At 32.3% G+C, this 25,380-nt stretch overlaps 2 protein-coding genes across 4 annotated transcripts; both read right to left on the bottom strand.

The window, feature by feature from the left end:
* Positions 1-4,947: 4,947 nt before the first annotated feature.
* On the bottom strand, positions 4,948-24,653 carry LOC127709239 (glycoprotein-N-acetylgalactosamine 3-beta-galactosyltransferase 1-like). Of its 3 annotated transcripts, none has more exons than XM_052214648.1 (5): positions 24,513-24,653; positions 11,330-11,412; positions 9,233-9,363; positions 7,863-8,578; positions 4,948-6,013 (listed from the first exon to the last, which is right to left on the bottom strand). In XM_052214648.1, exons 3-5 carry the CDS (start codon positions 9,339-9,341, stop codon positions 5,876-5,878), a joined length of 963 nt encoding a protein of 320 aa, XP_052070608.1. In that variant the 5' UTR covers positions 9,342-9,363; positions 11,330-11,412; positions 24,513-24,653; the 3' UTR covers positions 4,948-5,875. The 3 variants fall into 3 exon arrangements, with proteins under 3 accessions (XP_052070608.1, XP_052070609.1, XP_052070611.1); XM_052214649.1 differs by lacking the exon at positions 24,513-24,653 and adding an exon at positions 13,410-13,540; XM_052214651.1 differs by lacking the exon at positions 11,330-11,412.
* On the bottom strand, positions 15,632-18,858 carry LOC127709237 (uncharacterized). The gene is made up of 2 exons (XM_052214644.1): positions 18,728-18,858; positions 15,632-18,120 (listed from the first exon to the last, which is right to left on the bottom strand). Exon 2 carries the CDS (start codon positions 18,118-18,120, stop codon positions 15,790-15,792), a length of 2,331 nt encoding a protein of 776 aa, XP_052070604.1. The 5' UTR covers positions 18,728-18,858; the 3' UTR covers positions 15,632-15,789.
* Positions 24,654-25,380: the final 727 nt, after the last annotated feature.

The raw sequence follows: 25,380 nt of genomic DNA, 5'->3' as shown, positions 1-25,380 counted from the left end.
CCCAAATAATCCCACTATTGACAAAGATACAGCTATGCGTAGGAACTATTTTGTTTAAAATATGTACTACTTTCTTGTATGTTCTTTCCGACCGGGCCTGAATTAGTGGTTCTATACCTATAACAGCACCAAACTTGTTATATTGACTTCTGCTTGACTTAATTTCCTTCTATGATCTATTTCTAGCATAGAAAAACACATAAAGCTTTTGTCAAAACACTATATCACTGAATTCAAGCTCAAATTGGACTGGTAGTAACATATGCGTTAAATAAAGAAAACTACATATGGATACCAATAGTGACAGATATGACACTTTTTCAATTTTTACCAGTTCTGATTTGTTAATATCTACTCAAATAACAGTGTTCTTACCTATATGTCTTATTTTTATCAGAAATTCTTCCTTGAATATAAATACAGTGGTCCAAACATGAAATATAATTGATAATTTTGTCCCCCCTTTTTCTACATGTTGGAAAAGGAGAGTGATTTGGTAAAAAAATCATACTTTTATGTATAAACATGGATCAACAAGAGTAATTTATGTATCTCCAAGCTAGACAACTTGCTAAAATGGTTATTAAATGCATTTCAAGAGAGATTTTGGAATTCCTATATAAGTATACACCAATTTTCCTTGAAATAAATAATTCACCAAGAAACACAATAAAACTTGAACACTCACTAGATAATTTGACCAAAAACAATATTTATACTATAAACTAGTCATAATATACAAGTTTCATTGGTTTCAGTGTTAGATAATCCAAAAATTTAAATTTCAGGTAAAATCTTAACTGTGTGCATGCTAAATGACCAAAAAAGGCTAAACTACCTTATTGTAGCAATTTGAGGGCCGTAATTTGACACTAACATAATTGTTACATAAAAAAAATAATGTAACATGATTTCTGACAACAAATGTGACCAGTTTTCACTGTAAAGGGTATGATTTCTAAAAATAGAATTTCACATGCCTGTCAGTAATAGGTATAAAACCACTAATTCACAGCCCCATTGCTTTCTATGTTAAATTCTGCAATTTCAAGCATAAATGGCTACTTTGTCTGAAGTTCAAATAAAGTGGCAGTTATTTCATGTCAAAACTGTACTTTATGCTGACTTGTGCTGAAAAAATCAACATACCTTTAATTGCATATTAGAGCGTACTGGTTCCCGGAAGTTTGATAGTACAAAAACAGGAACTTCTGATCTGAACAACAGGCCAAATGAGCCCTCCTATTAAAATTGCATATACTTCTTTATTATTCAAATAAAACTTTCAACAAGGGTTCTACAGTGATCCCAAGTCCCAAAGCTTTCATTTGATACTAAAACTACCCAAATATTCCCACTATTGACAAAGATACAGCTATGCGTAGGAACTATTTTGTTTAAAATATGTACTACTTTCTTGTATGTTCTTTCCGACCGGGCCTGAATTAGTGGTTCTATACCTATAACAGCACCAAACTTGTTATATTGACTTCTGCTTGACTTAATTTCCTTCTATGATCTATTTCTAGCATAGAAAAACACATAAAGCTTTTGTCAAAACACTATATCACTGAATTCAAGCTCAAATTGGACTGGTAGTAACATATGCGTTAAATAAAGAAAACTACATATGGATACCAATAGTGACAGATATGACACTTTTTCAATTTTTACCAGTTCTGATTTGTTAATATCTACTCAAATAACAGTGTTCTTACCTATATGTCTTATTTTTATCAGAAATTCTTCCTTGAATATAAATACAGTGGTCCAAACATGAAATATAATTGATAATTTTGTCCCCCCTTTTTCTACATGTTGGAAAAGGAGAGTGATTTGGTAAAAAAATCATACTTTTATGTATAAACATGGATCAACAAGAGTAATTTATGTATCTCCAAGCTAGACAACTTGCTAAAATGGTTATTAAATGCATTTCAAGAGAGATTTTGGAATTCCTATATAAGTATACACCAATTTTCCTTGAAATAAATAATTCACCAAGAAACACAATAAAACTTGAACACTCACTAGATAATTTGACCAAAAACAATATTTATACTATAAACTAGTCATAATATACAAGTTTCATTGGTTTCAGTGTTAGATAATCCAAAAATTTAAATTTCAGGTAAAATCTTAACTGTGTGCATGCTAAATGACCAAAAAAGGCTAAACTACCTTATTGTAGCAATTTGAGGGCCGTAATTTGACACTAACATAATTGTTACATAAAAAAAATAATGTAACATGATTTCTGACAACAAATGTGACCAGTTTTCACTGTAAAGGGTATGATTTCTAAAAATAGAATTTCACATGCCTGTCAGTAATAGGTATAAAACCACTAATTCACAGCCCCATTGCTTTCTATGTTAAATTCTGCAATTTCAAGCATAAATGGCTACTTTGTCTGAAGTTCAAATAAAGTGGCAGTTATTTCATGTCAAAACTGTACTTTATGCTGACTTGTGCTGAAAAAATCAACATACCTTTAATTGCATATTAGAGCGTACTGGTTCCCGGAAGTTTGATAGTACAAAAACAGGAACTTCTGATCTGAACAACAGGCCAAATGAGCCCTCCTATTAAAATTGCATATACTTCTTTATTATTCAAATAAAACTTTCAACAAGGGTTCTACAGTGATCCCAAGTCCCAAAGCTTTCATTTGATACTAAAACTACCCAAATATTCCCACTATTGACAAAGATACAGCTATGCGTAGGAACTATTTTGTTTAAAATATGTACTACTTTCTTGTATGTTCTTTCCGACCGGGCCTGAATTAGTGGTTCTATACCTATAACAGCACCAAACTTGTTATATTGACTTCTGCTTGACTTAATTTCCTTCTATGATCTATTTCTAGCATAGAAAAACACATAAAGCTTTTGTCAAAACACTATATCACTGAATTCAAGCTCAAATTGGACTGGTAGTAACATATGCGTTAAATAAAGAAAACTACATATGGATACCAATAGTGACAGATATGACACTTTTTCAATTTTTACCAGTTCTGATTTGTTAATATCTACTCAAATAACAGTGTTCTTACCTATATGTCTTATTTTTATCAGAAATTCTTCCTTGAATATAAATACAGTGGTCCAAACATGAAATATAATTGATAATTTTGTCCCCCCTTTTTCTACATGTTGGAAAAGGAGAGTGATTTGGTAAAAAAATCATACTTTTATGTATAAACATGGATCAACAAGAGTAATTTATGTATCTCCAAGCTAGACAACTTGCTAAAATGGTTATTAAATGCATTTCAAGAGAGATTTTGGAATTCCTATATAAGTATACACCAATTTTCCTTGAAATAAATAATTCACCAAGAAACACAATAAAACTTGAACACTCACTAGATAATTTGACCAAAAACAATATTTATACTATAAACTAGTCATAATATACAAGTTTCATTGGTTTCAGTGTTAGATAATCCAAAAATTTAAATTTCAGGTAAAATCTTAACTGTGTGCATGCTAAATGACCAAAAAAGGCTAAACTACCTTATTGTAGCAATTTGAGGGCCGTAATTTGACACTAACATAATTGTTACATAAAAAAAATAATGTAACATGATTTCTGACAACAAATGTGACCAGTTTTCACTGTAAAGGGTATGATTTCTAAAAATAGAATTTCACATGCCTGTCAGTAATAGGTATAAAACCACTAATTCACAGCCCCATTGCTTTCTATGTTAAATTCTGCAATTTCAAGCATAAATGGCTACTTTGTCTGAAGTTCAAATAAAGTGGCAGTTATTTCATGTCAAAACTGTACTTTATGCTGACTTGTGCTGAAAAAATCAACATACCTTTAATTGCATATTAGAGCGTACTGGTTCCCGGAAGTTTGATAGTACAAAAACAGGAACTTCTGATCTGAACAACAGGCCAAATGAGCCCTCCTATTAAAATTGCATATACTTCTTTATTATTCAAATAAAACTTTCAACAAGGGTTCTACAGTGATCCCAAGTCCCAAAGCTTTCATTTGATACTAAAACTACCCAAATATTCCCACTATTGACAAAGATACAGCTATGCGTAGGAACTATTTTGTTTAAAATATGTACTACTTTCTTGTATGTTCTTTCCGACCGGGCCTGAATTAGTGGTTCTATACCTTAAAACCATTGGATATAAAAAACTATTAGATATCTTCTAAGAAACAATTTCGACATTTAAACGAAATCTTTTACTAATGATACTGGGAAGATCCTTAACTAATTTACAGTTTTTGTGGTCAAACCCAAGTAAGAAATGACCAACACAAAGGAACATAAATAGAACCATACACATAGTACATGCATGCAGGTTGTCAGATACCATCTCGCATATTAAAATCACATCATGCAGAAATGACCTAATGTGTTCCTCTCCTAATTATGAGTTTTGCTGCAATATCCAAAATCAAAGTTGTGGAACACATTTTATTAGAATCGTTGGTAATCCATGCAATTAGTGTCTCCTCCATGAGAGTCTTGAACATTAAAACTAAATATTAAATAAACGACACTGCTAATTCTTAGTGTTTGGTACAGGTTGGCTATCACTGTACAACACAGTTTAACCATGGAAGTATTATATGTCAATATTATACTTCCATGGTTTAACATAGAACCCTATGGGAAAAACAGAGAACTATTTTTGTCAGAAAACACTGTCAAACATCCAAATATACTATCCACACTGATATGTGTCCATACTTTTATAGTTTTAAAATAAAACGAAAAACGCAGAAAGGGAGAAAAATCATTATTTAAGGACAATTAATATCAATGAGTTGATTTCTTATATAAGGACAATTAATATCAAGGAGTTGATTTCCAATTAAGTTATCTTAACATATTTGTTGGTCGTATATGGCTGATCTATTTTCGATAACATTTTCTTCAGATCTATAATACTTTTCAATAGTCAAAAATCAAGTTTACAGTTTATTTAATAGTCAAAAATCAAGTTTACAGTTTATTTATTTAATGACAATTAGTCGCATCTGGGACTTACATGAATAATACAGTCTCTTGGTCACAGGTTGTTAATTCCTTCATTTTTTTTAAATTCAAAGACTAATTGCTAGTTTTATTTAAAAACAACAACATTATTTTATTAAAATACTTATTGTATTTCGATACTATACGAATAAAAGTCTTTGATGTGTTCATCAAAAGACACATTTTGTTTTATGGTGTATAACAGGAGTGATTTATATTGTACAGTGTGCAAATGATTACTTGTACATATATACATTTTTTTTTTTACTGAAAACCAAGTTATAATTCTGTCTTTTTTTCTTTTTTTTTTGTTGTCCACATATCCCTATACAATGTACAATCTAAATTACAGTTATGCGTTCATTTATTACGAGGAATTGTTAACAATATCAAACTTTCGTGTGTATATAAATATGAAATAAATATATGTATGCTCTTTTCGGTTCCTTTTCGGTTCTTTTCTGTTCTTTTTGGTCCTTTTCGGTCCTTTTCTGTTCTTTTCTGTAAATCGTCGCTCTTTTCTGTAAATCGTTGGACCGCTATTTAATTTCTTTCACTGTATCCCTTTGCTTTATTAATTACTGATCACAAGTGGTCACGTGACACTCTGGTTAACTTATACCTTATCATCATTCAACTGTTTAATTAGAGCCTTTTTCTAAATCACAAAAGATACAACACAGCTTATTATCACAATTTTTAACGCAATATTGTTTAAATAAGAAAAGTATTTTCTACAACCGCTATCTTATTGAAAAAATCCCACTTGGAGTCTTACGTCCTCACTTTAACTATGCCTGATCTTTCCATTTGATTCTTCATTTTATAATCCATTCGTACAATTTCACGTTATGGGTCTTAAGCAAACGCACTTTGACTGCTGCTATAATTACGTCCGTACACTGTCAAATGGTATAGAAAGATATCCAATATATACATCATCTTCGGCGAGACATAATGGAAGGTTATTGTATTGGTGCTGCAGCAGTCCTTACCCTGTAAAACAAACATAATTTTGCATTTATAAAGAATCACTTACATTGCGGCATCTACAGTCGCAAAAGGTTTAGTGGAGTTTAGCTTGAAATACTTATCTTTTTCTGAATACTTAGTACCATAAAAAGGGAAAACTAGATCGATGAGGCAACAGCCCACACCAAAATCTGGTGTGAACTCAGGAGCTAGGGAAGACTAACCAGATCCTGATTCACTAGTGATTTCCACCGTATTAAACATGTTGAAATACACAAATAAATAATATCTGATGATTACACCGTAAAAATAGCACATTGGAAAATAACCACTACAAAACCCTAATCTAAATTCAATGACCCCAAAAGGTGATTTGCAGACGACTTTCGGATTTTCATGTCGTTGGGTTTCTGTTTTAAAACGTATACTGGACATTTGATTTTTTTTTCATATACTTATCACCCCACATACCGGGTAATGACGAGAAGACATTAATATAGTGATAGGTGTCAGAATTAAGCAATATAAGAACCTTACAACGGATATGTCCCAATGTCGTAACTACAATCCCGTTTTCTTTTCCTCGAATGTGACCCACCGAATTTGACTTCTTACCGGGTTTGTAATTACATGAGCAACACGATGGATGTCACTAGTAGAGCAGGATCCCCTTACCCTGCCGGAGCACCTGAGATCATTGTCGTTTTCCGTTTTTTTTGCCATGGACTGTCAGTTTAATTCGATTTATGAGTCTGAATATTCCTTTGCTTTCTTTAGCCTCTTTTTAAAACTTCACATATATTTACAAAACACATATAGAATTAAGGAGATGTCTCAAGTTAAAGTTTATACAGCCAAGTAGGATATTATGACGGATCTGCCAATGTGACACAATGGGTTAGGTTTATTCAAGATGAAATATTTGACATGGAACATTTATTCTGATTAAAAGTGAAGTTGAAAACATCTACCAGTGCTGTTTTAAATCAGGACATTTTAAAAAGGAATTTGTTTGCTTAGTTTCATGGAAGACATTTCATTTTTGGCTAATGTGGCCCTTTTGGACAATTAAAACTTATTCCTAATTACATATTGTTTTAACGTATAAAAACACAGTTTCCTGTCTTTAAATAATTTATAAATGAGTGTAATTGCACAAAAGTTTGTTGATGTAGCTCACCAGAAACATTGATCATGCGATGTATCAAATTAACCTTATATTTGTCTTTGCGTTATAAGGGGGAGGGGTAACTTTCCAGTACAGTTTTTTTGGTTTTAATATAATCATTTAAGAAAAATACCTAAGATTTAAAAGATAAACTATTTATTCTCCTTAAACCCGGACACATTTGGTGCCTAGTGATTCTTTTATCACGCACAATTAATAAGTCTTAGGTACGTAACATTAAGTGACCGCCCGATTCTTGCTTCATGTTTCAATTAATATTTAACTGATACTATCATAATAAATATAGCCTCATAAAACATCTGCACCTTGATAGGATTTACACTTATATTATAATAGCTTGTCTGATGTCAATCTTGATTTTTGTAAGAATTGTTAATCATTGTAAAAAGTGAATGTACGATATACATATTCATAAATATAGAATAAGGCGACAGTAGTTTACCGATGTTCAAATCTCGCAAATCGATTCAGAGACAAATGAAGGTACAAAAAAAAACTGAAGGAATCGCATGAACTTTAAAAGGAGCGAAACCGGTTGTATTAGGTTTTGGATTTTCAAATAGTTTTGCTTCGAGCATCACTGAAGAGAAATTAACTGTCGAAATGCGCATCTGGTGCAGTAAAATTGTTATAGTTTTTTTTTTGTTGCAAGACGGGTTTAGAAATATCTATAATATTTATTACCGTTTTGGCCGGTGTACTAGGATACTTCTTCAGTAAATCGGATAATGGTCCTACCATGTGGTCTTCGATAGTTCCACCATGGAATGTTTCTCGATTTAATATGTCTGTTGTATCATATACTGGGACACCTTGGCCATTCAAACACTTTCCAATATCAACATCTTCATCATTTCCATCTTTGGCACAATTCTTATATTTAATCCCAAACAAAAGTTTGTTTAAAGCTTCCTTACTTAAAACATATCCTGCACCACCACTATTATATCCTTGTTTAGTGTACAGTTTATAGTTTTGTCCCAAATACACTGGTTCGTTACTTTTTAAGTAAGATAAGAAATGTCTCAAGTTTTCCAAAATAACGTATGTATCATCATCGGCCTTCAAAAACCAATCATAATCTGTGAAATGTGTATGAACATATTCAAATGCCCGAACAACTTTATCTGTAAGATGTTCTCGGCCATCTTTAGCTAAATCTAAGTAAACGACATTCGGGATTGTAGTCGGTCTGTTTGTGAAGAAAATAGTCTTGTTACAACGTCTTCCCCATGTATCATTTACAGCTTTAGCTTTAGAAAGTAAAGTATTATGTGTTGTAAGGACAAGACACATGATTGAAGCTGAAGATGGTGATTGTGGAGATCTGTTGCGTGCTATTGGTCTAGTGAAGTTAACATCATGTTGTATCTTTGAAGAGATTTTATCAGATTGAATAACTGGAAATAAATATAATATTGTGATTGTACTACATTTTCGTATTTTTTTGTCATACTTAATTCATTATTGTATATCACTTTGTTGCTTTATTTATTTACTCAGCTTCAAAACGGCTCAAAAATATTTCTATTTTAATATTTTTCGATGTTATGTCATAATCATAGTTATTATCATAGTTTCTCGGAAAGAATAAAAAGAAGCCAGAACTATCTAAGACTTAACGTTCCGCTATGTAGATATTGTCCTTCAATAACTCATATCTTGACTTACATCAGGAAATTAAGGCGTATTATTTATTTTTTTATTTCTTGTCTCATATCTTGACTTACATCAGGAAATTAACAAGTGATGTCAGGTTAGAGCAAAACTTTACGATAAAATGACTGTTTTCAGCTTTCCAATTGTGAACTTTCCATTTCTATGAACTAAGCCACTGACGGGAATCCCGACTTCACACCAATGAAATCCAGCTGTAAGTTACCCATTGATCAGATTCCTGACCTCAAATAAGCGAGATTGAAAAAAGCCACTGAAGAGGTACCTTACTTCACACAGGCGCAATGAAACTAAACAATTGGCAAGATTTCTGACTTCTCATTAGCAGGATTAAACTTATATCAATACTGAATATAAAAAAAACCCATGAGTTTTACCATTGATTTTACGTTCTGTCTGCATAACAGTAAATAAAAACAGAAAAAACGCAATGACAAATATCACAACAAGGTGTCTTCTTCTCGTGAATGCTGAAAACTTTTTCATTTCTAGTTGCCATATCCAGGCTCTGTAAAATAAAAATAGTATCAATTCTAATATGATTGATGTAGTCATATTATAAATTACCTATTTTCAAAACTTTGACTTGTTTGAAATACTAAGGATTTTCTACCCAAGGAATATATTTTCTTTGCTGTCATTGACAAAACCTACAGGAATTTAGGTTCATCAATGCGCTTCAACTTCATACTTTATTTTGGCCTTTTAACTTGACTGATTAGGGTGTCGCTGATGAGACTTTTGTATACGAAACGTGCGTCTGTCGTGCACCATTATTTCTTTATTTCTTGACTTTCCTAAAAGTTATGAATTTTATTTGCAACGGTTCAGCAAATTTTTCGTACTTCATTTGCCCTTTTTAACGTTTTGAATTCGAACGTTACTGATGAGTCTTTTGAAATACTAAGGCTTTTCTACCTGAGGAATAGATTACCTTAGCTGTATTTGGCAAAACTTTTAGGAATTTTTGGTCCTCAATGCTCTTCAACTTCGTACTTTATTTGGCCTTTTTAATATTTTTTGATTCGAGCGTCACTGATGAGTCATTTGTAGACCAAATCCGCGTCTGGCGTAAATATAAAATTTCAATCTTGGTATCTATGATGAGTTTATTTACAACCACTGGGTCGATGCCACTGAGTGGAGATTTATTTCCCCGAGGGTATCACCAGCCCAGTAGTCAGCACTTCTGTGTTGACTTGAGTTATCATTGCTATGTTCATAATTATAAATTAACTGTTAACAAAACTTTGAATTTTTTGAAATACTAAGGCTTTTCTACCTCAGGAATAGATTACCTTAGCTGTATTTGGCAAAACTTTTAGGAATTTTTTGTCCTCAATGCTCTTCAACTTCGTACTTTATTTGGCCTTTTTAATATTTTTTGATTTTAGCGTTACTGATGAGTCTTTTGTAGACGAAACGCGCGTCTGGCGTAAATATAAAATTTCAATCTTGGTATCTATGATGAGTTTATTGTATACGACACACAGCGTACAAAATGTTAATTAAGCCTGATATATATGATGAGTTTATCTATGTAAATCAAACTCAAGTAGACCTAATGTCGACTTAATTTTGAAAGAAGGAAAATACAAAATTTGGTTGAAAATATGAAAAATCTCTATGTACTATAATATTCTTGTATGTATATGAAGCAAACTATTAGCAACATTTCCAATACGGTTTTGTTTATGTGTAGAACATATTAATTGTTTTTGATAACGGACGAGAAAAGAACACATAAAACTGACTTCTTTAAAAACTACAACACAGGGGACTTCTTGTTGATTTGATTAATTAAATTTTATTCTCCTAAATAGTCTCTTGACAAAATAAATGAGCTCGTTGATAGCAGCAGATGAAGACATGTACGTGTAATTTGTGCTTGCAACTATCCATTTGATAAATGAAAATGATTATTATTGTACTTTGCCATAATAAATATGAGGTATGGCCCTCGGTGGGTTAACCATGGAATAAACTTGTATGGCACTTGTTTAAGGGTTATTATATCTAATTGTGGAACAGGAATGCTTTGTTGGCTGTTATTTTGTGGACTCGCCTTAAAGAAACAAATACGTTCTTTTTGGGTGTTGAATCATGAATCTAAATTACTGTTCATATTAGATGTTCATAAAGAATCACTGCAACAAACAAACAATGAAATCACTTTCGATTGTAATTGAAATAGTAAACGTGCTGAAACTTGACAAGGCATATTTGGTATATGTTACGAATTTTTCAGTTTATTAATCCAATCTGGTCTGACGTAATTTGACCAAATATTCTGTATAATTTTTATTGTTTATAGTTAATCTGGATCTCTTTTATCCAAATATTCTTGATTCAAATCTGTATCATTCCGCTTGTATATTTGGTTCTAGATGATTTTATTGAATGTCATGTGTGGATTAGTTTGGTATAATTGCGGAACGGGAATGCTTTGTTTTGCTGTTATATTTTGGACTCACCTTAAAGAAACAAATGCGTTCTTTTGTGTGTTGAACCACGAAGGACTAAATTACCGTACATATTAGATGTTCATAAAGAATCACTGAAACAAACAAACAATGAAATTACTTTTGATTATAACTGAAATAGTAAATGTGCTGAAACATGGCTGACGTAAATTTGAACAAGTATTTTGTATAGTTTTTATTGTTTATAGTTAATCTTGATCTCTTTTATCCAAATATTCTTGATTCAAAACTTTATCATTCCGCTAGCATATTCGGTTTTAGATGAATTTTATGTGTGGATTTGTTTGGTATATAATATATGTACGAACGTTGAGTAAAGGGTGAATGTCTTATTTTGAATAATTGCAACATCACTGACAGGTAATATATGTGGAGCAGGATCTTCTTCCTTTCGGAAGTAAATGTATTGACCTCGGTTTTTGATTTATGTTGTTCAGTCTTTTTATGTAGTATTTTGTTGATTGTTATTATCTTTTCGTGGTTTTTTAGTTTTCGGAAAAGGCGTTATCAATTTCTCTTCAAGTAAACTCATCCTAGATACCAGAATTGAAATTTTGTATTTGCGCCAGACGCGCCTTTCGTCTACAAAAGACTCATCACTGACGCTCAATTAAGTCAATTACTGAATGCATGAATATTTCAATATCAATCGATATAAAACACTAATATCTTTTTTGCATGTATATATAGGTGTCTCCTAATAAGCACGAGTTTTCTTTTTAGACATGATTATATATAGTTTATACATTGAATTCCTCCTATTTCAAAACTATTTTCATTTTTTTAGAATGAAATCTTGCCTGTTATGATAATATGTATATCTGTGTGATCATTGTGTATTCAAACATTTGAGACGTAATACTATGACTCGTTTACGTATGATATACCACGTATTATCATTTTCATGTTCTTCCTAATGAGGTTCCTGAATTGATACGGTCACGTTATTTAGCTAAACTTCATTTTAATTAGTTCATATTTTACTTTCCCAAGCAAATTAAATTGTAAATATTCTAAAAAATATCACCGAATTACAAATTAGATTTGTTATTTTTTTATTGCTATTAACATAACCATATGAGAGTTCAAACCTTGAATTCGTATCAATTTCAATAACCGAAAGTGTCATATAAAAAGTAGAAAATGACATGAGAATGCAAAGTCTGGAAACAACACCATGGCCTCAACAAAATAAGCAACATATAAAGGATAACTAACTATGTATGAATTAATGAGCCGAAGTAAAAAGTAAAATAACAAAAATACCGAGCTCCAAGGAAAATTCAAAACGGAAAATTCACTATCAAATGGCAAAATCAAAAGAGCAAACACATCAAACGAATGAAAAACAAATGTCTGACGATGTAGATGATAAACCACAATCTAAGACGTGGTAAAAATGTCGTTAGCTAGTTAAGACACAGACACATCGTATAGATCAACCAATTCGTGATGGTGTCCATAAAATTTACGGAGTATCATTTTTAATCTTTCCTCCTCCTCTGCGCAGATAAGGAAAACTGTTATTAATTTACGTTTTTTGATTGAGTTAAGCCTTCCAATTGAAATTTTATTGTGTGTTTTTCTATGTTGTGATGTTATACTATTGTTTCAGAAAAGGGAGAAGGTTTGGTACCATTAAAACGTTTAATCCCGCTGCAAATGTTTGCACCTGTCCTAAGTCAGGAATCTGATTACAGTAGTTGTCGTCTGTTTATGTAGTTCATACGTGTTTCTCGTTTCTCGTTTTTATATAGATTAGACCGTTGGTTTTTCCGTTTGAATGGTTTTACACAAGTAATTTTTTGCGTTCGGTTTGAGCCAATGCTCCGTGTTGAAGGCCGTACCTTGACCTATAATGGTTTACTTTTATAAATTGTAACTTGGATGGAGAGTTGTCTCATTGGCACTCATACCACATCTTCCTATATCTATTAAAGTCTTTATATTTGTGGAACGGTACCAATATAAGATGGTAATATACGAAGATGGTGTTATAAAATCAAATAATTTTTACAATACTGAGTACATATATAAAGTGCCTAGAATAGATTATATATATATAAAGTACCTAGAAAATCAACCTAACGTTCTTTACTTCCTCCCCAACTGGGGCTGAAACCTGTACTTTTCACTTCTCACCTTTACGAAAACACCGCCTAGCTTTGCACAGAAGCCTTATCCCCTGCCCTTACTATAGCTGATAAAAATGTATAATATATTTATTTATGAGTTTATTAATTTCGTGCTTCCGAAACCGTTTTCTGGAATTACATGATTTAGGAAAGCTCAAATCAAAACGATAAAATAAAAATGAAAACTAAGGACTTTAAATCCTAAGCACGTAAAGAGCTATATGACCAAAAGAAATCTTAAAATTTTAGCCAAATCTATCTGTGGTCAACTTTGCCTGAGGGATTTGAAATCCTTTTTTGGTTTTATAATTTCTTAATTTTTGACATTTTTACGTATTATGTCTATTTGTTTTGCTCACACATTGTTTTCAATATAATGGAATTCTAAGCTACTGTCATACAAGTGATAGGTTTAGCTAGCTATAAAACTAGGTTTAATCCACCATTTTCTACATAAAGAAATGCCTTACCAAGCCAGGAATATGACAGTTGTTTTCCATTCGTTTAATGTGTCTGAGCTTTTGATTTTGCCATTTGATAAAGGATTTTCGTTTTGAATTTTCCTTGGAGGTCGTTTTTTTTTATTATTTTACTTTTTACCACTTGGTTGGTGATGCTCTCAATGATAAGTGTCCAACAGAAGCGGCATGTATCCAGTGGCTGTAAAATCAAGGATACTACGTACATATTTGAGTACGACAGAAACATTATAAAACAACTGAGGACAACCGATTCCACAGGAGCGAAATCTGTCACAATTAAGGAAACAGTATACAACAACTGAGGACAACCGATTCCACAGGAGCGAAATCCGTCACAATTAAGGAAACATTATACAACAACTGAGGACAACCGATTCCACAGGAGCGAAATCCGTCACATTTAAGGAAACATTATACAACAACTCGAGGGTTCAGAGCAAAAAGGTTCTATCTGCATTTTTCGCTGTTTTGAGAAAATCAAGTTTTAAGCTTTGACACCTTCTGAAAATTAAGGTTTTCGTCAAAGTGAGTTAATATTTGGCACAATTGTTAGGACGATATAGAAGTATTTTGTATTTGTATATTTAAGAGAAGTCCCATATACAAAAGGTAAAAAAGTAGGTCAAAGCACATAGAACCTTTTTGCCTTAGGTAAAAATGACCGAACTAAGTATGGCAAAAAGGTTCTATATGCTAATATTACCTTTTATGTTTGTCATTTAACATGTCATAAGTAAAATTACAGGCATTTGTCTGGAACTGTATGTTTATGTTTCATACACGTCATCTTCATCCATATCTGGCTCTGGTAACTTATCTTTGATGGATTTTCCACAGGGAAGATTTTCATAATATGAGTGAAATGTTGCAGGAATCACCCCACTGCTGCATAGAGATAACAGATCTGCTTTTTTGGCCTCAGAAATAGGCAATTTGGTATCATAGGCAGGAGCCAGAGTGGCGATTTGCATTGCCATCTTACGTCCCCGAAGTCCACTTTGTTGGACATTAACTGTCTGGAACTTTTCTTCTTCAAAACAGTAATTGAAAGATATTGCGTCTGGGGAAGCTTTATTTACTTTTATCCATTTACCAAGTAGCCAGTTTATTGTTTTATTGTTAACAGTCTTCTTCATGTTTTTTTGCGAAGAGATTTTAAGTCAGAGAAGTCCCGAAAATTCATTGGAATTACTATGTAAGGGTTCTTCTTTCTAGCCATTGAAACAACTGTATCCCACTGTGAGGGATGATAAATCTGTGTATTCTTCTTTCCTCTTTCAACTGCAGAGTGAATGGATTCTGCTTCCATCTCTGAATGTCCACGCTCAAAGAACTTGTGATTTATTATTTCTATACTCTTATGTTGATTCAATGCGTACAACATTGCAGAGGCAACATACTGATTTCTGTTTTGTTTACCACAGGTGTCTGAGTAAAATGTAATTTCCTTCAAATGAGAGTTCTTTTCTGCAACGGAGTTTATATGCATTAGGATGCATGATCCTATTTCGTTTGAGCCCCGTTCTCCATTAACTTCATCCCATAAATAACAGGTCCCTTTTCCATCCCCAAGTGAGTAAAAGGACAAGTTGTAAGTTGACAGACATCGTTTATAGTATAAATCTCCAACCATTGAACATGGAGTGGGTAATACTGCTTTTAAATCAAAAGTTGAAACAACAAAAGACTTGTCAGTTTTTGCTCTTTGTTTGTCTTTTGTCTTTTGATCCCTCGAACTTTCTTTGTTTCTTTGATGACGTACAAATTGTTCTTCTTCATCGTCATCCAGTTCTCCTCGCTGTTTTTTCTCATAATATACTGTACAAATAGAACATTAATCTTTCTTTGGTTTATGGAAAGCTAAGTTATATTCTGTACAAAAGATTTCCCTGTAGATATTTATCTTACATGGTTTTTTTCTTTTTTTCTTACAGAGCTCTTCATACAAGTAGAACACCTTTTTCAGTGATAAATTTGCACTGAGATACTGCCTGTTAGAATCTTTTCTGGTGTAATGTGATGGAACTGTGGGGAAGGACTTTATATGTTCTCTTATAAAATTTCTGTCAATCCCTGGAGTTTTGTTTACAGATGAAGTTTTTCCACGATTATTTACACCAACAAAGACTCCATGTTGTTTCTTTTTCAGTGCATACTGTACAGTTTTTTGGCTGATGTCTAAAGCTCCTAGAAAGAAGGTTTTGCAAATTCTTTCCCTTTTTTCATTAACTGTAAGATGATAGGAGTTTGAGTTCTCTTTTCTATTTGTGGTAGTCCTTTTTGCCTTATCTTGGTCTACATGTTGACAAAGAAATGCCCGTTGTTTTTCATAGGAACCCATTTCGTAGTAAGTAGAAAATATCTTATACGCATCTTCTTTTGATACTTTATTGGAGCAACGAAATCTGCATCTAGAACAATCACGATACTTTACGGTATTTTGATCTTGCTGTTTCCTTGTTCTACCAATGTAGGGTAAACCATGTACCCCGTTATGCTTTCTTTTATTTTTTTTCCAGGCTTGTGGATTGCTTTTCATCTTTCGGAAAAGTTGCTTCTTTACCGGACTTTTATAGTTTACTTTTTTTCTAGGAGTGATAACACTTCCTCTCTTGGAAACTGGTGAACTTATGTTTTCTCTTGTTGGTGTTTTGTTTGAGTTTCCATTTGTTGAATTTGGTGTATCCATCATTTCAACTGCATCATAATGCTCCTGGCCAGTTATTGAGAAAAGTGCTACTTTTATGAAGTCTTTTGATGAATTATTCTCTCCAAGATCTGGTAAAATGTCATACACAGAATTTGCAACTTTACTTGAATAGACCCGTATTGGGTGTCTGTAGATGTTTGATAATGCTAAAGGCATCATATCTGCTAAATCAGAATTCCAGTGGCCATTATGACTGAGATCGTGCAAATAGTCATCATAACGTTTCTTCTTCTCTTCTTCTGATAATTGTTCATCAAAACTTAAAAAGTTGTTGTAATGTGCTCTCTCATGTTGAAGGTGTTCAACTAAATCTTTCCGCATTTTTTCAACAGTTAAATAAGAATTTCCTTCTTGTAATCCATGTAAAACTGCTTTTAAGAAGCAATTCCCATCAGCTGCTATTGGTACTCTCTTCAAGTTGTTACTTAACAGAAGGTTGTTCAGTCTGATAGTATGATATTGTACAACCACTCGTCTGTTTTCCTCTATTTTTCTGCTTCTTTTGATAACACTCGAAGCCCTTGGAGATTGACTATTACTTGTAATTGGCTGTTTGTCCTGTAGTGTCCCAGTTCCAGATCTGTCCTTTTTGTTCTTTACCACAGCTACAATCTTTCGTTTCTTTGACAGAATGTGCTTTAATGTTTTACCTTTCCTTTTCCGGTCTTTATTACGATAATTCCTTTTCCTTTGTTTCCTAATCAATTTTATGTTCTGAATAGACTCGGCATCAGAAATAGAGTCAGAAGAGTATACATCTTCCTTAGTTGGCTTATACGTATCATCTTCTCCTGAATCATCAGTGAGATCTGTGTATTCAAGACATGGTTCTGTCTTCGCTTTTCTCTCTCTGAATGAGTAATGTTTTTTACTATGAAAATTGATATAGCTCTTTTCGTCGTTCCAATGTCCCTTTTTCTGCAACTGTCTTGATCTCAATGAATTTGAACCTGTTGACAATCGTTTAATTGCATTATTTTTCAACTTCTGGGAAATGGTTTTAAGATATTGTTTCTGCAATATTTTCTTATTTTTTGTAACATTAATCAATGGAATATTATCATCTGGGTCGTCTTTTGTTCTCTGTTTCTTGTTCTTTAGATTTGAACCAGTTGACAAACTTTTAATATTTTTCCGTTTTCTCAGAATAGCTTTACGAGCTTGTTTCTGTAGTCGCTGCTTGTTTTTTGTTACATTAATCCAAGGTATACTGTCATCTGGATCAGACTCAGCGGATGATTTATCAGAGACTGTTGATGTTTTCTTTTTGTTACAGAATGCATTATAAGCTGTTGGAGTAGTGGAAATCGATGTTATAATCTTGTCCTGTGTGTCAGTGCTGTTTTCAGTTGTTGTTGTTGAAGTTTCTGTTTTTTCTGTTTCTTGATCAATGGTCTCTGATATTGCTTTTAGGTCTGTATCTGACCAATCTGACCAATCTATGTCAGAATCCATCTGAAATAATTTAAAAATGTAAAATCAATATTTATCTTTTACAAGTCATGTTATGCAACTTAGACGGTATATCCATGTTTAATTGGATTATTTTGTAGATATAAAAGTTATAATTTAGTTGAAAATATCTGTATGCTTTGTTTATAAATACTAAATAGCAATCTTTTAAGTTCGGGATAATGATTCCATCATAAATAGGATGTCGAGCAAGCATCTACCGCATCAATATATTTATCATAAAAGCTTTTTGGATATCATTTTGCTTTCCAATTTAGGATCAATATTAATCTATAACAAGATACCCATTTTTTTAAAAGACCCTCGTAATAAATAATACTTATTCGACAACTTGTAAGCTTTTTGACTGTCTTTCATAATAATGAAATCTTCAATGTTTACTCCCCACAGTAACAGAAATGAATTTATGTTATTAAAAAAAAAAAACACCCCATGAAGACCCTCATTTCCTACTACAATATTACTGCCTTTAATTATTATTGTATTAATCAATGAAATATGCATATATATTTTACATATATTATTAAATTAAAAATATACATATTTATATAAAAAACAACTTTGATATAAAACTGAGAAAGAAACTTACTTGTGAATTATATTAATTCTTTTGTCTTTTAACATGTGTTTACTGGCGTAATTATGTGTGTTGATGCTGAAACTGGTACACATTCCACAGATAACATTATCAAAACAAAACACAAGCAGTGAAATGAAATATAATCTCATGTAATAAAATATCACATTCTGTTTATCTTAATTATCTGTCTTATTTATAGAGCAAAAAGGTACTATCTGGCAGATAGAACCTTTTTGCACTTAAGTCAATGTAAATAGAACCTTTTTGCACAAATTAAATTTGACATTTGTAGATAAAACCTTTGAACATTTTACTTTTTCAATCTTATTAATTACTATATGACTTAAATATTTTTACAGATAATAAATAATATAATTTCACTTATTTCTGCATATCAAACTAAGAAATGATGCAAAATGCAGATAGAACCTTTTTGCTCTGAACCTTCGAACTGAGGACAACCGATTCCACAGGAGCGAAATCCGTCACATTTAAGGAAGCATTATACAACAACTGAGGACAACCGATTTCACAGGAGCGAAATCCGTCACAATTAAGGAAACATTATAAAACAACATCGGACCACATAAACCACAAGAGCCTAATCAAGTTCACGCCAAAGGAAACATTATACGACAACACCAGTCCGCATAAACCACAAGAGCCTAATCAAGTTCACGCCAAAGGAAACATTCTATAACAACACCAGTCTGCATAAACTACAAGAGCCTAATCAAGTTCACGCCAAAGGAAACATTATACAACAACACCAGTCCGCATAAACCACAAGAGCCAAAATCAAGTTCACGCCAAAGGAAACATTATACAACAACACCAGTCCGCATAAACCACAAGAGCCTAATCAAGTTCACGCCAAAGGAAACATTATGCAACAACACCAGACAACACATTCCATATGAACAAAATCAGTTTAAAGTCATCAAAATTTGATAAAGCAACATTAAACCACATATTCTCATTGTTTAAGGATTTTGAAGGCTTTTGTCACTTTAGTGTGATACGAAGATCTTTTAATGGTAACAGCATAAGACTTATTTCATGGCTTAAATATATACAACAATCATGTTTTAATGCGTTCTTTCATTTTCTTTTTTGCATTATATTAGTATACAAACAAATATATAGCAACTTTTAAACAAAACAGCTGTTATATAATGCTGAAAAAGGCATGCATATTACAAAAAAAGATGATTGGGTGCTTACATACACAAAATAAAGAATATTGGAGTGCTCATATCGAAGAGCATATAGAGAATAATTGCAAAATACATAAAGAAGAGAATAATTTGCAAATTAAATAAATGACAGAGAAACATGGCCTAACAATAAAGAATACATAAGGAAGACCACCCAATCAAGGCTCCTATCAAATTCAAATCAAGTTTCAAAAGCTCTTCAAAGATACCGGACTTAAATTTTACGGACATGAGTTGGTTGACCGTTATTGAATATCTATATCACAGATGACGACGGATGTAATTATTGTCATATTTGTAACCACTATCACGTCCTCTTTTTCCTCGAATGTGACCTATTGAATTAGACTTATCAAGCGGGTTTGTACTTTCATGAGCATGGGTGCCACATGTGGAGGAGGATCTGCTTACCCCTCCCAGAGCACTCGAGATCACCGCATTTTTGGTGGGGTTCGTGTTGCTCGTTCTTTAGTTGTCTATGTTGTCTATGTTGTGTTTTGTGTACTGTTGATTGTCATTCTTACGTTTTTTTAGTTCTGTTTTTGCCATGGCATTGTCAGCTTGTTTTCGACTTATGAGTTTGAATATCCCTTCGGTATCTTTCGCCTCTTTCATAAGGTAGGAAAAATATTTTCCTACAACATACCAATAGAGCCAAATCAAAATTTCAAAATGGAGGCCACTCATATTTTAGATATTGAATATAATGTCACCGTCTGTCAACACACCCGTTCTAGCTACTATTGGAGTTCATGCGATTCCCTCAGTTTTAGTTCGTTATCTGTATTTGTCTCTTCCTAATCGATTTACGTAATTTGAACATTGATAAACTACTATTGCCCTAATCTATCCAAATGGATTTGAATAGTAAATGCATCAAAAACAAATACGAAACAAAATCTAGATTTTATTACAATGGCTTCATTCATGGGTCTACGGTCCAAAGGGAAAACTGATATGATAATCTAGACTTAGTATAATGGCTTCATTCATGGGTCTACGGTCCAAAGGGAAAACTTATATGATTATCTAGACTGAATACAATGGCTTCATTTATGGGTCTACCGTCCAAAGGGAAAACTGATATGATAATCTAGACTGAAAACAATGGCTTCATTCATGGGTCTACGGTCCAAAGGGTCCAAGTTTGTTTTTATAGTGATTAAGATGATAACACAATGTTGACTGCTGTTTCCCTATTTTTGACATTTTTACCTATTGTGTCTGTTTTGTTCACGCATCGTTGTCATTATAATGGAATTCGATGCGACTGCCATACAAGTGAGAGGTTTTTCTAGCTATAATTCGGGTTCAATCCACCATTTTCTACATAAGAAAATGCCTGTACCAAGTCAGGAATATGATAGTTGTTATCCATTCGTTTGATGTGTTTGAGCTTTTGATTTTGCCATTTGATAAGGGATTTCCTTTTTGAATTTTCCTCTGAGTTCAGTATTTTTTTTGTGATTTTGCTTTTTGATATGATAATCGAAATAATAGAGAAATACAATAACTGTTGAAATAGTTATTTGTTTTATAGTGATTAAAAATTTTTACACAATATTGACTGCTGTATCCTAATTTTTGACATTTTTACCCATTCGTTTGATGTGTTTGAGCTTTTGATTTTGCCATTTGATAAGGGATTTCCTTTTTGAATTTTCCTCTGAGTTCAGTATTTTTTTTGTGATTTTGCTTTTTGATATGATAATCGAAATAATAGAGAAATACAATAACTGTTGAAATAGTTATTTGTTTTATAGTGATTAAAAATTTTTACACAATATTGACTGCTGTATCCTAATTTTTGACATTTTTACCTATTATGTCCCATTTTGCTCACACATTGTTGTCAATATAATGGAATTCTATGCGAGTGTCATACAAGTGAGAGGTTTAGCTAGTTACCAAGTCAGGAATATGACAGTTGTTTTCCATTCGTTTGATGTGTTTCAGCTTTTGATTTTGCCATTTGAAAAAGGACTTTACGTTTTGAATTTTCCTTGGAGTTCGATATTTTTGTTATTTTACTTTATACAAAATGGGAAAAAGTGGTTAAAAAATCTGTCAAAATAGATTTCACAAAGTAAGATATTAATATAAACGTTTAACTATTAACTCTAGTAAAAGGCGTCTAAATTTAGTGAATACTAATAGTTTTTACCATGCATTTATCTTCAAATAAATAATTCCATATAAATTTGAATGCATGCTATGAACTATTCTTAAAGAAGATCTTATTTTTTTATAGATATTTCTTAAAATGTTCAATCATATTCCCCAGAATGCCAGATTGTCAAATTGAACTTTGACCGTTTCACACACAGTAATACATTTTTTACAATAAGAATTATTTTACTGTAAATTCCATGTCATGTCACATTTTACCTGTAACGCACTTCATGTTTACAACCTTTATTGTTATAGATATAACCAGGATGATTTATATGGACATGAACATTTAACAGTCAACGGAAATAAAAGTTTTAAAATAAGAATATTCGTCGTTATCAAATAATTATTGATAGAACTGTGAAACATTTTTCACTGCGAGTGCTTTTTATATTCTAGAAAAATGGGATACATTAGTTATGTTTGGGCGAATAGGATGTGTAAAACAAGTTTTAACACTATTGTTTGAGACCTTGAAACGATACAAGAAAAGAGAAGTTTGTTTCGTTGCTCAATTCAATATAATGTCGAATCGAAAAAAAATCTAAAATTAAGATTCTATAAAAAGATATTGATTTTTTTAAATGTTTATCACAGTTAAAAATGTATTTGTTTCCCCACGCAAAAGTGTTATAGTATCATATCGATATCAATGCAACATGTTTCGGACTAAACATCAGACACGCTAAAATGTTAAATTCTGAACTATTTTTAAGCTGTTGATAATATATGATAAATAGTTTATATTTAACGGATGTTGTCAAATGAAAAATATTTAAAGGAACTCCAACTTTACTTAAAATGTAAGTCGCAATTCACTAGCGAGATGTCTTCGTAGTTTTAGGTCTTTAGGAATCTCTTTAGTCGTCTGATATTTAATTATACCGATTGTGATAAAATAAACTCATCATAGATACCAAGATTATAATCTTGAACGCCAGACGCGCGTTTTGTCTACAAAAGACTCAATGACGCTCAAATCTAAAATTTAAAAAGGTAAAAAAAAAGTACGAAGTTGAAGAGTATTGAGGACTGAAAATTGGATTGATACCACTGCTAGTGTGCTTTAAGTCCCTGATGGTGTCATCAACCAAGTAGTCAGTGCTTCGGTATTGACATGATATTTTTGCAAACTTTTCTAAAACTTTCCGCTGAAAAATTCAGAAATGATAAAGAAACTAAGGTTTTGACTTCCTCAAGGAAAAATTATCTTAGGTGAATTAGGTTATTTTTAGGTCCCTTTTGATCATATAGCTATTTACATTTCCATGGTGAATTAATGAGGTTTAAACATCGATTTTTATTTCCTTGGTAAATTAATGAGGTTTAAACATCGATTTTTATTTCCATGGTGAATGAATGAGGTTTAAACATCGATTTGTATCCTTGGTAAGTAAATGTGGTTTAAACATTAATTCTTATTTTCTTGATAAATTGATGCGATTTAAACATCGATTTTTATTTCCTTGGTAAATTACTAAGGTTTAAACATCGATTTATTTCCTTGGTAATTTAATGAGGTTTAAACATCGGTACTCTACTGCTCTAATTTATCCATAAAACTATCAACACATCACTACAATAGATATATCCTAGTTCAGGGTAGGGTCAGAATTATCAATGCAGTTCAGATGAGGATGATTGCAATAAATATGTCCCAGTTTACGGTAGGTCAGACTTGTCAATGCAGTTCAGATGAGGATGATTGCAATAAATATATCCCAGTTTACGGTAGGTCAGACTTGTCAATGCAGTTCAGATGAGAATGAATGCAATAAATATGTCCCAGTTCACGGTAGGGTCAGACTTGTCAATGCAGTTCAGATGAGGATGATTGCAATAAATATATCCTAGTTCACGGTAGGGTCAGACTTGACAATGCAGTTCAAATGAGAATGATTGCAATAAATATATCCTAGTTAACGGTAGGGTCAGACTTGTCAATGCAGTTCAGATGAGAACGATTGCAATAAATATATCCTAAACGAACGATTAATTAAAACGGATAAGCCACACTTATTATACCGGTTTAGAAATATTACAGCTACATTTTCTATTTTAGGTATTTTTGCAACCTGTTGGTGACCTTCTGCTGTTGTCTGTTCTATGGTCGGGTTGTTGTCTCTTTGACACATTCCCCATTTCCATTCTCAATTTTAAAACGATTTCCTAAGAATATGACAACTGTTTTCCTCCTTTCGGAAGATTTCTACAATCATTTAATAAACATTTGCTTGTAATTGAGACTAATCATCGGTCTTTATGTGATTGATACTAATTAGCTTCCCCTTTATATATCATAATATGACACTATATATGTAAAATCATTCCCCACTTTATAAACGATATAAAAAAACCAAGCAAACTGTATTAATGTGTTTCTTAAAAAACAATATTATACTCACCTTTGTTGTCTCTAATATACAGTGACAAAAAATGACACAGCTACCACTTAAATCTAGAATATTCTCCTTTTAAGTAATGTAAATGTCCTTGTGCACTGGGCCGTGCATCAAACTCAAAACCTTGTGTAATTAAAACATGAATAAAAAATGTATAGGATCAATCAATACCTGTTTCTTATATTGAAAATTGTTTTAAAGGAAAATTGATCATACGGAATTAAAGTACGTGGAATTTGTTTTTTTACCTGTACATATATTCCAATACACCTTTGACAGATATTGCGAAGTCATTCATATCTGTATTTTTTTATTGTTTCTAAACATGACATGGTGTATTTGTTTATACAAGTTTAGAAGTAAGTGTACAAGGGTGTGTAAATAAGAAGCCTAAGCAGGTTAAACAAGATCATTTTTACACGGATTTCCTTCAAATGTCCTTTAGAAAATGAAAGGATATGGAGTAAATGTACATGGGACAAAATCGCACACAATACATAGAAAACATAGAAAATTATCAATGAACAGGGCTTTTATTCCTGTTCTTCATCTTGACAGTTGGTGTAGGGTCTTCAACAATGAACGATACATTCATACCCTATAAGGTCAAGACGGCCCCTAGCTTCGACTTAAGCGGTACTATTGATAAAAATAAACCACAGTTCACCTTCTTGCTCCCCACCCGCCTCGGAGTGCCAACTTGTGAGATGCTTGTGTACGACGGTTCTCCAGTCGAAAGCACCATGGATACAAGAAAAGTGCAGTAATTTTGAAAGACATCGATCGCCGCTTAAATATGCCTTGAAGTTACACATGTCGGGAGCGGTCAAAGAATTATATAATTTATAATTACGGGGTTTATTTTAAAGTC

The sequence above is a fragment of the Mytilus californianus genome, unplaced genomic scaffold (assembly GCF_021869535.1).
Source record: "Mytilus californianus isolate M0D057914Y unplaced genomic scaffold, xbMytCali1.0.p SCAF_7, whole genome shotgun sequence".
NCBI lineage: Eukaryota > Metazoa > Mollusca > Bivalvia > Mytilida > Mytilidae > Mytilus > Mytilus californianus.
This window is presented reverse-complemented; position numbering and strand designations above follow the sequence as displayed.